Below are 12,204 nucleotides of genomic sequence, written 5' to 3' on the forward strand. Positions count from 1 at the left end.
TTGATGTGTTAAGACTTTTTTTTTTTCTGTATTGTTTTTCTATTTCCTACTTCATTTATTTCCTTTTCTTGTTTATTATTTCTTCTGCTTGCTTTAGGTTTTGTTTGCCCCTTTTCTAGTTTCTAAGAAACTAGATTAGATTATTGATTTGAGATCTGTCCTTTTTAATGAAGATGCTTACAACTCTAAATTTCCCTATGGGAACTGCTTTCACTGCATCCCATAAGTTTTGGTATCTTATGTTTTCATTTTCATTCATCTCAGTATTTCCTAATTTCTCTTGTGACTTCTTCAAGACATTTGTTATTTAGGAGGGTGATGATTAATTTCCACTTATTTGTGAATTTCCTTTTGTTCTTGAATTCTAATTTCATTTTACTGTGGACAGAGAACATATTTCATATGATTCCAATCCTTTTAAACATACTAAGGCTTGTTTTATGGTCTAACATAAGATCTATCCTGGAGAATGTTCCCTGTGCACTTGAGAAGAATGTGTAATCTGCTGTCGTTGGATGGAGTGTCTTACAGATAGATATGTTAGGTCTTCTCTTTCCTGTCAATCTTCTGCTTAGTGGTCGTATCCATTATTGAAAGTGGAAATTGAATTCTTCAGCTATTTTGTTGAATTTCTCCCTTCAGTTCTGTCAGGTTTTACTTCACGTATTTTGGGGCTCTGTTGATAGGTACATGTGTTTATAATTGTTAAGTCTTCCTGATTGATTGACACTTTTATCATAATAAAATGTCCTCTTTTGTCTCTGACAACAATTTTATCTTAAAATTTATTTTGTCTGACATTAATATAGTCATTTCAGCTCTCTTTTCGATACTGTTTGTGTGTATACCTTTTTCCATTCTCTTATTTTCAACCTATTTGTGTTCTAAGGAAAAACATTAAACTTAAAAACTAAACTGTGGTTTTTAAATCCATTTACCACATTAAATGAAAATAATCAACATCAAAATAATAAAAGATATTCTTCCTTCCCCCATCTCTTAACCAGTCCTTGATTTAACCCATAAGGATTTATTCCACAGGATCAAATTTGGAGTCTTACTTACCTTCTAAAGGTTCACAAATCTATTTAATGTCCAGCCAGCAGGGAAAGGAAATTCCTAAGCAAGGAACACTGCTCAGAAAGTGCTGTACCATGTCTTCAAATCCCTGAGACTCAACTCGGAAAACTGGAAGCAATGGAAAGCCCTATAAGGTAACTGATTTTCACTTGGTGACAAGTCACTTCCTAAATCTAAATGAACAAGGTATTCAGGACACCTATGTTTAGCTAGTTGGTTATTTTATTCTCTAGGAAAGCACAGTCCAATAAAAATATAATGTGAACTACAAATGCAAATCACATATGTAAATTTTAAAGTTTCTAGTAGCCATATATTAAAAAGAAAAAATAGCCAAATTTATTAATATAGTTAACAATTAGAGCTTATTAGTAAATATAATAATATATTTTATTTAACCTAATATAATATCATTTCTACATGTGACCAATATAAAATTATTATTCTTAATTTCCTACTGTCTTTGAAATTTACACTTAAAGCACACCTTAATGCAAACTAGCCACATTTCAAATGATCAATAGCCATAATGGCTAGTGGCTACCACATTGGACAGTGCAACTGTAGTATTTAAAGCTGAAAATGGCCGTGAAATCCTCTATGATGATCAAGTCAAACCTAAAGATTTTTTCTTAACCGCAATTATTATGCATTGCTTATATAATACGAGTATAAAAATGTAATAAACAGGTAGATGTGCAATCAGCATTAAATTTACAAACTTTGGAGGTCCCAATCTGCATTAGTAATGACAGCTAACATTTATTAAGCATTTGCTCTATGCCAGGCACTATGCCAGGTATTTTAAAACATGGTGAAAGGTACTCCTGTTATCTCTATTTCATAGAAGATGAAACTGGGGCTAAGAAAAGTTAATTAACTTGGGCAAGATCAAGCAGCATGTAAGTGGGGAAGCCATTATTTGAACTTTCATGCTGGCTGGCTCTGGAGCCTGTGTGCCTGGCCTCCAAATTCTACTGCCTCCCTAAAATGAGTCCAACCACCTGCAGACACGGGGTGAATTTCATATGTAAAACTATGAGAGAGAGAGCAAAAGAAACCGAGGCCAAATTTCCCCTGCCTGTGTTCCATTCAGCAATTTGCTGAGGGCCTATTGTGTGCAGTGCCCTTGGGAATAAGGTTTTACTCGCCCCTGGCTGGCATGCTCTGACTGAAACTCACTGGTCCAGAGAGGGGCTTGAACATTTTGATAAAAAGCAGCTGAAGAAATGTGAACTGTTCAGCTTTTTTATTTTCAGTAAACAACTTTTCAACAGTTCTCATCTTTTTTGCTGGCTCTTGTCTAGGCAACTGATAACATCAGTACTGGAAAGAGAAATCTTCTTTATCAGCCCAGTGTCTATTAACTATTCTTTAATCCATCCACATACTATTTTATTCTGCATAATTGAAAGACTAATAGAAAATATACATATATATTTTATACACACACAACTGTGATTACACATTTATATCACATGTAGCTTTAAGAGTAACTACTTACTTAAGGTCTATTTGTTATTTAACACCCAAATCCATCTAACTAATAATAGCTGACAATTACTGAGTAACTACTATGCAGACACCATGCTATGTGCATTTACAAATACTATCCTAACTTTTACAGCACTCCTATGAAGAAGTATTATTCCCATTTTACAGATGAGGAAACAAAGCCAACCTTTTTTCTTTGTACCATGTTAACTATTAATACAAACATCTGTAAATAACACCATCACCTTAAATCTGTGTACAGTTACAGATTATACTACTTTCATTTATACCATGTAAACTGACCCTCATAATAAGTAGTGATACAGAAAGTACATGTGCTCACAACTACCAGGACAAGTAACTGTAGTTCTTTGGAGTCCTGGGGCAACTTAAACAAAATTACAGATTGTTCATTTGCGAGAATCTTACTTTATTTACATTCAGCACCCAATAAACCAGAAGTGACAGGCAAGGCCAAATTCTACCACAGCTGAGAGAAGCTTTCACAGAAGTTTTATAGGCCTAATTTCTCCAGCCTCCTCCCATTTCTAGAACATGCCCATCAACATGGAAGCCCATAAAGCCAAGAGCAGTAGCCAGAGAGGATTCTGATGCTCTCTCGTTAAGGAGTCTTGCCTCCTGTAGTATTATATCATGATCAGACAGACAGTGCAGTGCCTTGTAACAAACTTCAAATATCCTAAACTACCTAGATTTCAGGTCCCAGTTGAGAGAAATGTGCAGTTTTCCATTTTTCCAACCTCACCCTTTTTTACAGGGAGTTGTAACCTAGCAAATATACCTCCAGAACTTAATAGAGGTCTCATAAGCTAAAGAGAAAGGCATCAAGAGCTGGCTGTTTTCCCAGTGAATCAGCCCAAAGCAAAGGCAGCTAATCGGGAGTGAGCAAGATTAAAAAGTTTTCTGCCCCTCCATTTCATTTCCAATTATAATTTGATGTTAGAACTTTTGTGATTAGTAATATCATACCTTAACAACCATTATTATTCCATCTTATAGATGAGAAATTGAGCTTTAAAGACATTAAGTGCCCACTCAAGTTCACATAACTAGTAAGAGACTAAAGACCCAAATCCATTCAACCCAAGTTCAAGGTTCTTTACCTTATACCATCTAATCTGCTTTGGAAATAAATTTCTATTCTTGTGAGCTGCCTTTATACAATATCTGAGCTATTTTCTTTTGGGAAGAGAACACTCATAAAAAAACAAGACTCTCTCCATGGGAAATCGGTTTCAAGTGCAATAAATTCCGAGAAGGCTGAGTCTTACAGACTCTCCAAAAATGGCAGGCAGGCCTGCTGCTGAAAGGACAGTTCCCACCTAACAGGTTTTCTGGACACCAAAACTGGTCTCAATTGTCAGGATGTCTGTTATCCACCCCAAGTTTATAGGAATTTCTCCCACTAGGGAATCTCTTTATTCATTACCCTTAAAAATCTGCTCCTTCCCTTTTTTTTTTTTTTTTTTTTTTTTTGCGGTACGCGGGCCTCTCACTGTTGTGGCCTCTCCCGTTGTGGAGCACAGGCTCCGGACGCGCAAGCTCAGCGGCCATGGCTCACGGGCCCAGCCGCTCCGCGGCATGTGGGATCTTCCCGGACCGGGGCACGAACCGGTGTCCCCTGCATCGGCAGGCGGACTCTCAACCACTGAGCCACCAGGGAAGCCCTCCTCCTTCCCTTTTGATTAGATGCTTACAATATTAAAATAAGGATGGGCTGTCACTGCATATTCTAGCCGTTGATATCACCAGTAATACTAACTTGTTTTGTCTCTAGCCTGAAATAATTTTATGCTTTTTTGCCTCATCAAAAAATAAGCTTCCTATTTAGACAAATCTGTAGAATTATGTCAGAATTTCTATTATTTAAGAATTATTATTATTATTTTTTTCTTTTCTTTTTTTTGCGGTATGCGGGCCTCTCACTGTTGTGGCCTCTCCCGTTGCGGAGCACAGGCTCCGGATGCGCAGGCCCAGCGGCCATGGCTCACGGGCCCAGCCGCTCCGCGGCATATGGGATCCTCCCAGACCGGGGCACGAACCCGTATCCCCTGCATCGGCAGGCGGACTCTCAACCACTGAGCCACCAGGGAAGCCCTCCTCCTTCCCTTTTGATTAGATGCTTACAATATTAAAATAAGGATGGGCTGTCACTGCATATTCTAGCCGTTGATATCACCACTAATACTAACTTGTTTTGTCTCTAGCCTGAAATAATTTTATGCTTTTTTGCCTCATCAAAAAATAAGCTTCCGGGGCTTCCCTGGTGGCGCAGTGGTTGGGAGTCCGCCTGCCGATGCAGGGGACACGGGTTCGTGCCCCGATCCCGGAGGATCCCACATGCCGCGGAGCGGCTGGGCCCGCGAGCCATGGCCGCGGAGCCTGTGTGTCCGGAGCCTGTGCTCCGCAACGGGAGAGGCCACAGCAGTGAGAGGCCCGCGTACAGCAAAAAAAAAAAAAAAAAAAAAAAAAATAAGCTTCCTATTTAGACAAATCTGTAGAATTATGTCAGAATTTCTATTATTTAAGAATTATTTAACAAATATATGTAATCTACACAGTCATTGCCTATAAAAACACATATTACAACAGGTGTTAGATCAGGCCATCCTCTGAGCAAGCCTGTAGACAACTCATCTTACTTCACTGGTAACTAGTCACTAAAAATGGTTGTCTTAGTATGTAATCTCCCAAATCTTAATAACCTTGGGTGAGGTAATAAAGCCTCCTCAAACTCCAGACATGCCCACTGCAAAAAGACAAAACAAACAAAAAAACCAAAATCTACCCCAAATTAATGTACATAATGGTCTGTCTTTGAAGAAATGTATTATATGACAAATTGTCACATCTAAGAAACATCAAATCTACAAAGCTAGGTGGGCAGACCTCTTATAGAGAACCCTATCACTGACACAGATAAAACTTTCTAAGGGAGTTTTCTCCAAGAATCAGTTAGAATCCTTTACAATATCTTGGCTGGCAATCACAATTTCATGTGGATCCCAAGCCTCAGCTCAGGGATTCTGGACACAGTGGCCTGGATTCTAATGTACAGGCAAGGTTTCTCATTCATTCAAAAGCAAACGTTTTAAGTGGACCTTCAAAGACCAGAACCTCAACAGAACAGTCAACAGGAAATTAAATTCCCTAAGTTAAATACTATGAGCGGCCAGAAGTGTAGTAGTCTCTATCACACTCAGTACGGAAGCTTCTCACTAGAAACTGTCTTTTTGAGGCAGAAATGAATTGGGTTATTTTCTCCACCGTCAACCTTAACCCAATGCATTGGACATAGTAGGGGCTCAACAGAAGTGCCCTTTGATTTGAACACTACTGCTCTCTCAGCCTTTGGCAGCTCCAGAAAAGGCAGATTGGGGTATTATCTATGCATTAGTCTACTTCAGTTGAAACGAGGTCTCTGAGCCCCTAAGGACGGGTGTGAATCAAACACTTATTGAGAAATCAACCCTACAAGCCTGTGTTTCTTTAGGGAAGGGGGGGGGGTCTTAACTTTCCTCAATCATTGGAAGAATGGGATCCCCAAACAAGGAATTCAAAGGAATAGTCTAGGATCCTGGGGTGGGAAGAGGGGGAGGCAAGTGTGCTACGTGGCCACTGAGGACGACAGCGGGCTGGGAGTGGGTAGGCCCGGCGGGGGGGCCTGGGCCTGAGTAACCCCTCTTCCGGGCAAGGCCAGGGCGTGAGTCACTGGTGAGCCTGGTGGGAGGAAGGGGGGGACTGAGGCATAGCCCTTGGGGAGGTCGGAGGGTCTGACTGATGGATCTCTGGAGCTGGGGGTGGAATTAAAGTAGGAAGTGGATTTTGAAATCCACTCTTCCTCCCTCTGCGGTGGGGGGTCTAGGGCTCCAGGGGCCGGGGGACTGGGGCTGGGGGCGCTCCTCGGGTCGCAGGGAGGGGCTGCCGGGCAGCAGGGGAGGAGATCTGCCAGCCCGCGGCGCCGAAATCTCCCGCGCTCTGGAGCTGGCCCCTCCTCCCCAGCCGGGCCTCACGCCCCTCACCGCCGCCAGGCCCGCCAGCCGGCTCCTCCTGCTTTCCCCGCGACGCAAGCCGCGGCCACAGGAGCCACCACGTCCCCGCCCCGCCACCGCCTGCGCCTAGCCGGGCGGTCCGCCGCGCCCCGCCAGTGACGGCACTGCAGGGTGCGTGGCCAATCGGCTCGGCCCCCGAGCAGACGGTCTCCGCCCCGCCCCTCGCACCCAGGGCCAATGGGGCGCCGGCGCTGGCGGCCCCGGCGGGGTGAGGGGTCGCGAGGCCCCGCCCCGTCCTCCCCTTTCCCCTTTGCCCCGCCCTTTCCCGCCCGGCCCCCCAGCCCCGCGTCGCTGCTGGTGCCGGTCCTCGCGCTGGGCCCGCCCCCGCCCCTCCCGCCGGCCCGCCAGCGCGCCTCACGGCTCCTGTCTCCCCTCCCTCCTTCTCTCTCTCACGCCTAGCGCAATGGCGGCCGCCGCGGCGGAGCAGCAACAGTTCTACCTGCTTCTGGGAAACCTGCTCAGCCCCGACAATGTGGTCCGGAAACAGGCAGAGGTAACCGAGCTCGCCCCCCCGGCCCCCGACTCCGCGCCCCGGCCGGCGCGCCGACCTTTCCCGCGACGCCGCCCGCTGGGCCTTGGCCGTTCAGCCGCGGCGGCGCAGGCCGGGCGGGCGGCGGCCGCGCAGCCCACGTGTGAGTCGGCCCTCGGCTCCTGGCGGTGCCCCCCGGGCCCTTCCGGCCCTTGCAGCCGCGGCGCCAGTTACCTCCCCGTCGCCGCTCGCACACACGTGCGGCCGCTGCTGACACGTTGCCCCCGCCCAGATGGGGAAGCCGGGCGGCGAGGTGGGGTGTGGGGCGGGCCCCGGGGCTCCCCTCGCCCCTTTCCCGCTTTCTCCCTCTGGGCGCCTCCCCCGGCCTTCCAGCTGCGGTCCCACCCTGCCCAGCGCTGTGATCCCCCAAACCTTGGCTGCTCCCTGACCCGTCACCCCTGCTTGTCTCCTGCCCCTGACTCTTCACACACCGTCTGCCCCTCGCTTCCCCATCCCTTCCCATTGAAATGTGCCCTGCCTTCTCGCCTTCTATCCACCTGTTTACATTTAGTCCTCTTTCTCGTTCTGGTTCCTAACGTCAGAAGCCGGATTTCCCTCCCCCCTCCGCCCCCAGTTTTGTGAAGTTGCCTTTAGGATTTCTTTCTAAGCAGCTTGCACCGTTACTTTGCCCATCCTTCGGATACATTTTCTTTGATCTCTAGAGATTTGTGGTGTCATAAATGGGATGTTCTGGGACTTCCGTTGTCTAACTGGGCCAATGCCATATATTGAAGCCTTTCATTTCACTAAATCTAGCCTGAATCTCTCTTTTTTTTTAACAACCTCTGGCTCCTGACCTCCAAAATGTGGAGCTGTGGATAAAGTTTCAAGAGACAGTATTTCAAATGTCTCTGCAAGTTCATTTACCAGGTAGCTGTAAGGCACACTTGGTTCTGTAGAAGACTGTTGTTATACTAAGCCCTGAGATGCGATTTGAGACACTTCAAGGGAGGGGCAGAAATTTTCCAGTTCTTGTGAAGTGCATTATCAGACCCTATCCTCAAAGTTGATTATATATGGAGTTCTTTGCAACCACGTGATTGAAGATTTTTTATGAGAGTCAGTGAAGGATGTTCAGCCAGATATTCTTACAGGGCAAAAATTTATTTGGTACATAGGTAATGAAATTGGGGGACAAATCCTCTTCTAGATTCACGAGTTTTTATAGTTGTTTTTAAAATCACAACATCATTCTTACTTTAAATAGATGGAGGGTCTGCTGCTTATGCTTAGTGGTTTTATGATCCGTGAAGTAGATACACTGGAAGTTCAGTTCTGAATGAAAAGCACTTTAAACAACTATTAACTTTATCCTAATGACTTTGAATTCATTTCTTATACACATTCAGGGTAAAAGTTCAAACTGCAAATAGTTTTTGTTTTTTTTTTTTGGCTGCGCAGCGCGGCTTGTGGGATCTTAGTTCCCCAGCCAGGGATTGAACCCCGACCATGGCAGTGAAAGTGCTGAATCCTAACCACTGGACTGCCGGGGAGTTCCCTGCAAATAGTTTTTTTATGCCATTCCCCAAAGGTAACCACTTTTAAGTGTCTTGTGAATCTTCCTTGCAAATATCCTTATAGGCGTATATGTATACGTTGATTTTTTTTTTTTACATGAATGGGCTTATAGTACGCATCCTGTTGTGCAGACTTGGAATTTTCACTCAGTATATTTCACATTGCCGCATAAGAGGGCTTTTTTTTTTAAAGCAGCAGTGGATGCTCAACCAACCACCTATGAATGGATGATGAGGTTTCCATTGTCCTGCTCGTAAAAATAATGCTGTACACTGGAGTACACGTATATTATCTTTTCAGACTTGAACAGGTTTATTTGTAGAATATTTAAAAGTTGTATTTGTCCTTAGAAGTGATGTGCATTTTTAGTTGCATCAGTTTGCACTGCTATCAGAGGGATGTGATGAGCCTATAAAAACATTTTAATGCTTTCTGCTAACTCGAGGTCATTTTTCACCAAAATAAGTTCTTAATCCCAACCCATAATAGAAATTTCCATGTGTTACAAAGCAGAACAGCATTGTAATTAGTAAGCTAGTTTAATTCCCCCTCTCCCCTCCAGTTGCTTAAGTCTCTATTGTCAAGCCTAGTGGGGAATCTCTCTTCTATTGAACTAAATACCAATGTCTGGTTTAGCTTGAATTCCGGTTGGTGCCTATTGTAAATCTTTTATCACTCCCATCAATTTGGGGATGGTTAGCAGCATTCAGCACATTTTCTCATAAAGAACAATTGAAAATAAGTACTGTTATTCTCTCAGTCTTTTTATTCTGAGTGAAAACATTCAGTTATTATATTTTTACTTTCATTGTATATCCTGGGACTGTATTAGTATGTAAACTAAGTACTATAATATAGAATTTTCTTAATTTGACAGAAAAAAAGGTAAATGTTTGAGGGGAAGCTCCCTAGCACCATGTAATGTAGTACTAATCTGGTCTGTAAATAGAGCTTTTTAGGAAAGCAAAATATTTGAAAAAAATGGCCGCACATAACAATACCTTAATACCACATTTTTCCCTTTTTTGCCGTACGAAATGAGCCCTTTGTAAGTGATCAAACTAAATAAAATTGAGTATTACAGTCTGATGTAGCAAATACAGAATTTTTTTTTGAAGTAAAGAATTGGCAAGGGCTCAGTAAATATCTTTGTAATTTACTCAGTCAAAATAAAAATACTTAGTTGACACATAAATACCAAACTGTTGACTAAGGTGACTTGTTTTATATTCAAATATGAAGTCAAGTACAGTAAAAGATTTATTGTTATATATTGTTGAAATCATTGAATGGCTTCAGAACTTTAAAAAGTTATAAACCTTTTTCCATTGTATAAACCATTTGGTAAGCTTTATATTTTATTTCTATTAAATCTTAAAAGATTTTTCTCTTTAACTTCACCAAAAAAAAAAAAAAAAAAAAATGGGGCTTCCCTGGTGGCGCAGTGGTTGAGAGTCTGCCTGCCAATGCAGGGGACACGGGTTCGTGCCCCGGTCCAGGAAGATCCCATATGCCACGGAGTGGCTGGGCCCGTGAGCCATGGCCGCTGAGCCTGCGCGTCTGGAGCCTGTGCTCCGCAATGGGAGGGGCCGCAACGGTGAGAGGCCGGCGTACCGCAAAAAAAGAAAAGAAAAATGTTTCTGATATTTGAAGAAATGATTTAAATGCCCGTACGTCTCAAAAATTTAATAATTAACATGAATACGTTGAATAAATAATTGACAGGTATTCCAGAGTTGAATGTCCATGGCATTCATGACTACACATTTTTATATGACATAAGCTTGAGTAATCACTAATCATATGCATGGATTTTATATTCCCAGTTTTTTCCATTGACTTGTTCCTCATTGATTGTAGTACAGCACTTCATTAATGAGATTTGAATTGAAAGAGGTCAATGTATTGAAAATTTTACCTGATTTTTGAGGAACCAGGGTGTTTCCTAGGTAAAAGTTGTTTGTCCCGTCTTTACATTTCCATATACATGGAGGCTTGCCATAAATATTTATGGAATGAGTGAGATGAGTGCATTTTGACATTTTTCCTTGCTGGGGCTGGGGTGTGAACTCTCCATTGTGTGATTGTGTATGGTGGTATCAAACGGAATGAACTTTTATTTGCAATAACACTGGTAACATTCATTGAACCTGCCTGGGCTAGAGCTAGGAATATTCTTAGAAAAATTCATTGCATTTGCTGTACTCTAATGTGCCAGGTGCTGGGAATACCATGAGGAAGAGATACCATCTCTGTCTTTGTGGAACTCAGTCTATTTAGGCTAAGAGAAAGTTGTTCTTTTGACTTAATGGTTGTGTTCTTTTTGCCAGACTTTATCCTTGACTAGTGTTGTGGTGTAAATGTAATACTAGATCTGGATTGCCATGCTGGAACATATCAAATGGGGAGAACCCTCTCTCAGGAGTCAGATGTCATACTAAACTCTCCTTCCATTGACTTTTAATTTGTTGTGGAATAGAGTTTACTATTTGACTTACTGTTTATAACAAGTTTTCTGAGGCTGGTATCTTAGTGAAGAGTTTTTAATCCCCAAAGCTTGATTTGGACCACTGGAAATTTAAGTGTTAAACATATATAGCATCTACAGGGCATTAGGGGCTAAGCTAGTACAAGGAATAAAAAGACATTTTTATTATACTGTAAGAGACTTTGTTTAAATGAAAAAAACTGCTGGTTTTTGAGTTGCTTTGATAAAGATTAAGTGAAAAATCTCAAGGTACATCCATTTTTGCAATCATCTTGTAGGTATCTTTACATAAATTATCATTTCTGGATAAGTAAATTCAGACCATCTTCTCAGCTGTGAAAACTTTTTGTCACAGTTTTCAGCAGTATTATGTTCCTGTGTGCTTATGTACTAGAGGGGAGCTTGAGGTCATCAGAAGATTTTGAATTGTCCTTTCCCCAAAATGTGTTCTTCCTCAGATTCAGATATGTTTGAGAAGTTTGAAAACTGTACAGCACTGCCTAGATAGAACTGGTTGTTTAGTGGAGTCAGGCCCCAGAGGTGAAACCCAGAGAGAGCATTCAGTGTCAGGGAGATTTTGGGTACAGCTGGCCTCAGAAGAACAGAATTCTTTCAACTATTTATTGTCTGTGACCTTGAGCAAGTCATTTAACTTCTGAGCCTTGATTTTCTTATCTGTCAATATCCCGGGGATACCACAGAGCACTAGATAAATGGGAGATATGGATTCAGAGAAGCACAATTTTCCCTGCCTTGTCCTCATCACTTCTGTCTAGAGAGAAACTAGGTAGATTATAGAGGATGGTAGCAGAGCAGACAGGCTCTTTAAATTTAGACCGCTGAGAAATTAACATGTTATCTACATCATTAACCTTCAAGTGGATAGATGAGAATAGAATATTTACTAAGAGGCTTCTTGGAAAACAATTCCAAGTGTACTTAAAATAATGATTACTTAATCCACCTTAAAAGACTGACATTAGAAATTGTATGCATGCACATGAATCTACACTTGAGTTTAC

At 42.4% G+C, this 12,204-nt stretch overlaps 1 protein-coding gene across 1 annotated transcript in view; it reads left to right on the forward strand.

Annotated features, from left to right (window-relative positions):
• Positions 1 to 6,973: 6,973 nt before the first annotated feature.
• IPO5 (importin 5) overlaps positions 6,974 to 12,204 on the forward strand; it is a 40,433-nt gene continuing 35,202 nt past the window's right edge. Inside the window, exon 1 of the mRNA XM_060079709.1 lies at positions 6,974 to 7,140. Coding sequence (XP_059935692.1) covers positions 7,051 to 7,140 — 90 coding nt within the window. The 5' untranslated portion in view covers positions 6,974 to 7,050. The remainder of the gene's footprint in view (positions 7,141 to 12,204) is intronic.

This window comes from Mesoplodon densirostris, chromosome 17, assembly GCF_025265405.1.
Source record: "Mesoplodon densirostris isolate mMesDen1 chromosome 17, mMesDen1 primary haplotype, whole genome shotgun sequence".
In the NCBI taxonomy this organism is placed as follows: Eukaryota; Metazoa; Chordata; class Mammalia; order Artiodactyla; family Ziphiidae; genus Mesoplodon; species Mesoplodon densirostris.